We start from the raw sequence: 5,705 nt of genomic DNA, 5'->3' as shown, positions 1-5,705 counted from the left end.
ATGAGTTAGTTTGACTTAACACGAAGTTTAAGAAAGAAAAAAAAAACTACGTATTAAAACTTGTGGTTTAAGTCAAAGTAGTTTAATTTGTCGGATTATAAATCATTTCATTGAAAATAAAATAAATATATTAAAGTTAAACTATTACTACTAAATATAAAAATATATCATTCTTTTTGTGTCAATGATATAAATTGAGAGAGAACTATAATTTATGCCTAGCTAAGAGCCATCAGATAAAATTATGATTAACGTAGTAATATAAACTACCTTATTTTAACATGCAAGTAGCCTGTTACTTGCTGTATATATAGCTTATGCTGTTTAGGAAATTATGTACACAAACACTAATCCCAAATCTTCTTCTTCATATCTCGATTACTCCATTTTGTTCAGTGATGGATTCAATTAAGCAATCAGCTTCACAATTAGTGTTCACAGTGAGAAGGCAAAAAACAGAGCTAATTGCTCCAGCAAAGCCAACTCCACGTGAAACTAAATTACTATCAGACATTGATGATCAAGAAGGTCTTCGATTCCAAATTCCGGTCATTAACTTTTATCGGAAGGATTCGTATTCGAATTCTTCTATGGGAGGAAATCATGATCCTATAAAAGTTATTAAAAAAGCTATAGCTGAAACACTTGTTTTTTTTTATCCGTTTGCTGGTCGGCTCCGGGAAGGAAATGGCCGGAAACTGATGGTGGATTGCACCGGGGAAGGAGTTATGTTTGTGGAGGCGGATGCTGATGTTACGCTTGAAGAATTTGGAGATGAACTTCAGCCTCCATTTCCGTGTTTGGAAGAGCTTCTTTATGATGTTCCTGGCTCTGCTGGAGTTCTTAACTGTCCTCTGCTTCTTATTCAGGTAGTTATTTCTATCAGTATTAAATTTTGAACCCAGTTATTAACGTGTGAGATCGTTGTGTTAAAATCATGAACAGGGAGATTTTGTGTTTGGCTTTTTGCTCAGAGTAGTGCATTTTTCATGACAAAAATGTTGTGTCGAGACAAAAATGTTTTTGGTTAATTTTCAATATTTGATTGTTAATTAACCAATATACCAATGACTTATATGCAGGTAACTCGTCTCAAGTGTGGCAGTTTCATATTTGCAGTGCGATTAAACCACACAATGAGTGATGCAACTGGTCTTGTTGAATTCATGACTGCCGTTGGTGAAATGGCACGCGGGGCATCTGCTCCATCTACACTTCCAGTCTGGTGCAGAGAATTGCTAAATGCTCGAAATCCGCCTCGAGTGACACGCACACACCATGAATACGATGAAGTTCCCGATACAAAGGGTACAATTATCCCATCAGATGACATGGTTCACAAATCATTCTTTTTTGGCCCTTCTGAGGTCTCAGCACTTCGTCGATTTCTCCCTCCTCATTTGCGCAAATGTTCCACTTTTGAACTGCTCACATCAGTCATTTGGCGCTGTCGAACAATTTCTCTAAAACCCGATCCTGAAGAGGAAGTTCGCGTACTTTGCCTTGTCAATGCGCGTTTCAAGTTCAATCCACCCTTACCTAATGGCTTCTACGGCAACGCCTTTGCGTTCCCCGTAGCAGTCGCGACCGCAGAGAAATTGGTCAAAAATCCACTAGGATATGCACTGGAGCTAGTGAAGAAGGCTAAGTCGGACGTGACCGAAGAATACATGAAATCTGTAGCGGATTTGATGGTGATTAAAGGGAGGCCTCATTTCGCTGTGGTTCGGACTTTTCTCGTGTCAGACGTGACTCGGGCGGGATTTGGAGAAGTAGATTTTGGATGGGGGAAGCCGGTGTATGGTGGACCGGCTAAAGGAGGAGTAGGACCTTTTCCTGGTATGGCTAGTTTTTACATACCATTTAGAAACAAGAATGGTGAAAATGGGATTGTGGTTCCTATGTGTTTGCCTGCCTTTGCAATGGAAATATTTGTCAAAGAGCTTGAGCGCATGTTGAAAGGTGATGATGTTCCATTAGTTAACACAAATTATGCCATAATCAAACCTGCATTGTGAATTGTTAAATTAGACAATTAAAGGCTATATACATTTTGTCTTAAATTCCAAATCTTGTTACATATAGTCGATTTCTTTAATCTTCATGTTTTAGAGCGTTGCTCAATAGCAATGAGGTTGGTTTTGACGTCCGGTTTCAACTTTCAACAATTGCTGCTTGCCCTTTATATATAAAAAGAAGAAAAATATTTGCTTGACAGTCTACCAAACAAAGCTTTAGCTCAATTAGCAATTCGTTAATGATGAATAAGTTTAACCCTCAAAATTATGTTTGTACCAAAGTATAAATGATGAATAATTTTAAGCCTGAAAATAATGTTTGTGCCAAGTATAATGTGAGGAGTATATTTGAACAAAAAAATATAAGAAATAATTTCTGATAATAAAGAAATATATTTGACCCTTTTTCTTTGTTGATAGTGGGGTTCATGACTCATTCCTTAGTACTATACCATCAATTAATTTTGTTAGGGATTCACAAATTAATTAAATTATATATTTAGAGCTCGTTTGGATTGATTTACAAAAAAATACAGTAGCTTTTAAGTTGAAAAAATAAAAAAATAAAACTTATGATTTTTAAGTCAAAAAATAAAAGTAGGCAAACCTACTCTTTAATTATTATTTTTATTTTTAAAATCATTTAAAACTTATTTAAAAATAATTTAAAATAAATTTGACCAACTTTTAAGTCAATCTAATTAGAGTCTTATTTAATTTTTTTAAGGGAAAAGGCTCAAATATGTCATCGAACTTTCAGAAAAGGCTTATTTATGTCATCCGTTAAAAGTTTGGCTCATCTATGCCATTACCGTTTAAGAAAAGGCTCATTCATGCCATTATTTTTTAATAGTGGTTTTGCAAAACCATTTTTTACACGTGGCTTATTATAATTCGGCCACGTCATTATTATTTTTATAAAAAGAAAGTCAAAATTCTGAATAAAAATTGAATTAAAATAACCAATCCAAGTAAAGACCCACCCAAAATTTAAAAAATCCCTATAACCCATTAGTAACCCAATTCTTTCATTCACTTTTAATCTAAAAACCCTCACTAAGAAAAGAAGTTTCTTCACTTCTATAAGGACGACCAACTCCTTCTCCGATAAATTTACTGATCTTGTAAAGAGGTTTCTTAATAAGTTGCTAACTTTTATAACTGAAAATGATGGATATCTACCATATTATGAGCCAAGTAGAATAGAAATATCAAAAGAGGTAAAGAATTACTTAGTGCCCGTTTGACCATGCGATATAGTATCATGATATGGAATCATGATATGGTATCATGATATGGAATCATGATATGGTATCATGATATGAAATCATGAGATGAAATTGAAGGTTTGTTTGGACATGCGATATGAAATTTTTGTGTTGTATATTTTCTCATAAACATAAAAATCTCATAAGTTGTAAAACTATTAAAATAGTCCCAATTGTTTATTCAATCTTATCAAATAAACAAAAAATTATAAAATCGCATAATAAATTATTATAAAGTTATTTGTTCTCCAATTAAGTAATTGTTTCATCTAACTTTAATTTAATAAAAAAATTGAACATAAATTGTAGTGTACTAGTCTTTAATATAATCCTCCCACATAGTACGAACAATTTCCTCACGTTGAACTTGCGTTTCTCGATCATGTGACCGAGAAGACAAACCAACATTGTTACTTTGAGTCATTTGTTGGTCAATATCCTCCGCAACTATATCTTCATGTTCATAGACCATAAATATTTATCACTATTTTGGTATTCTCGCAAATAATTATGTAACACTGCACAAGCTATGACAATTTTCACTTGTGTATCAATATCATAATGGTTCATGCCTTGTTTCAGTATTCTAAATCTATTTTTCCAAGCTCCAAAAGTCCGTTCAATCACATTGTGCAGAGATGAATGCCTATAATTAAATAGTTTCTTTGGCATTTTGAGGCTCTCTTTCACTTCCTCGGTAATCTTGCAAATGATAGCATTGTCCTTTATATGGAGCTAAAAATCCTTTTGTGTTTCGGAAACCAGCATCAACAACATAATATTTATCTACCAAAAAATATTTTATAAAGAATTACTAAAAACGTATGTGACGTAAATGAGACAACTTTGTGTAAATAAATAATATTTATTCTAAGGATGTAATTTAAAGTTACCATGTGACGGAAATGGAAATTGTGGTGTTGGTTCAACAAGTGCATTCTCAAGTATTTTACTATCATGTGCAGTACCTTCCCAACCAGTAGCAACAAAGGTAAATCGCATATCAAAATCACAAGCACATAAGACATTTTGTCATTTTCTTCCTTTGCGAATACGATATGCTTGTTGCACCGTTTTATGAACCTCTCATTCTATATATGTTCCATCAATCGCACCAACACAATCCTGCCAAATAAAAAATACATCAATATTAGTTTAGTGAACATAAAATAAATTGGAAGCATTATAGAATGCATTTCATAAAAATAATGTTTGTAAGAGTAATAAAAATACTGCTTCCAAGACAATGCAAAGTCATAAAATAAATATTATCTCTTTAAACAAAGTTGATAGGAAATATGTAACTAACTACTAATAACTTACACATAAAATATAAATGTTCACTTATTAAGGCCATAAAATAAATTTATTAATGTGATTGAAATTTTACCTTAAACCAAGGCCAAAATCGAGTATTATGTCGGATTTTGAAATGTACATCAGTCATATTTTTTGGTTGTATAAATGTTGGTGCCGTCTTGCTAATTGTCTCGGCAACTATTTTAACATGCCGGTTAATTGTTTCAAGTAAATGTTGAAAAGTTTCACAATCGTGAGGTGTGAGTTAAAGTGACTATATGTTGGTGAGAATAATAAATTTTAAAAAGTAATGATGTGATTATAAATTTTATTTACATATGAAACAAATGGTTTAGTAGATATAAATGTGGGATTGTTTTAACAAAATATAAACTCATGGATCAATTATTGTATTAAACTATCTCAAATCATGATATGGAATCACCATATAATTCCATATCATGATTTTTTGGAGAATATGGTATCACCTCTCATGATATGGAATCATGAGATGGAATCAGCGTAAAATCACATGTCTAAACGCTGATTCCATCTTATGATACCATATCGTGATATGATATCGCATGGCCAAATGCCTACTTAGTGGAGGATGACACAGAAAGTCGTATTACTCGTAAGTCATAAATGTTACTTAAAAAGTATTTCAATTTTTGAAATTATAACTGAAAATTTATAAATAATTTCAGATACGTCCAAGTTATTAAAACCAATTTTCAGAAAAGCACAAAGTTAGCAGCTTTTTAAGGTATGACGATAATGACGTGCCGAATTATAATTGACCATGTGTAAAAAATGGTTTTGCAAAACCACTGTTAAAAAATAATGGCATAAATGAGCCTTTTCTTAAACGGTAATGACATAGATGAGCCAAACTTTTAACGGATAACATAAATAAGCCTTTTCTGAAAATTCGATGACATATTTGAGCCTTTTTTCCTTTTTTTTATACAAATATAGAGCCTACGAAAAAGCTACTACTAGTTTATCCGAATCCACAATCCCCACTTAGCTCCGCTCCAGGAACCCATAGGTATTTGACGGGTAAATAAAGAAAAAGAAAAAAGAAAAACAAAAATGCAAAGAGCACATTGCTTTCCGC

The 5,705-nt window shown here is 32.7% G+C and overlaps 1 protein-coding gene across 1 annotated transcript; it reads left to right on the top strand.

Moving 5' to 3' along the window:
* Positions 1-346: 346 nt before the first annotated feature.
* Positions 347-2,020, top strand: LOC125839798 (benzyl alcohol O-benzoyltransferase-like). Its single transcript, XM_049518800.1, has 2 exons — positions 347-869; positions 1,083-2,020. Exons 1-2 carry the CDS (start codon positions 399-401, stop codon positions 2,016-2,018), a joined length of 1,407 nt encoding a protein of 468 aa, XP_049374757.1. The 5' UTR covers positions 347-398; the 3' UTR covers positions 2,019-2,020.
* Positions 2,021-5,705: the final 3,685 nt, after the last annotated feature.

The sequence above is a fragment of the Solanum verrucosum genome, unplaced genomic scaffold (genome assembly GCF_900185275.1).
Source record: "Solanum verrucosum unplaced genomic scaffold, falcon-dt-bn FXZP01000175.1, whole genome shotgun sequence".
Lineage (NCBI taxonomy): Eukaryota > Viridiplantae > Streptophyta > Magnoliopsida > Solanales > Solanaceae > Solanum > Solanum verrucosum.
The sequence above is the reverse complement of the archived record's forward strand: the minus strand, read 5'-3'. Positions and strand labels throughout refer to the sequence as shown.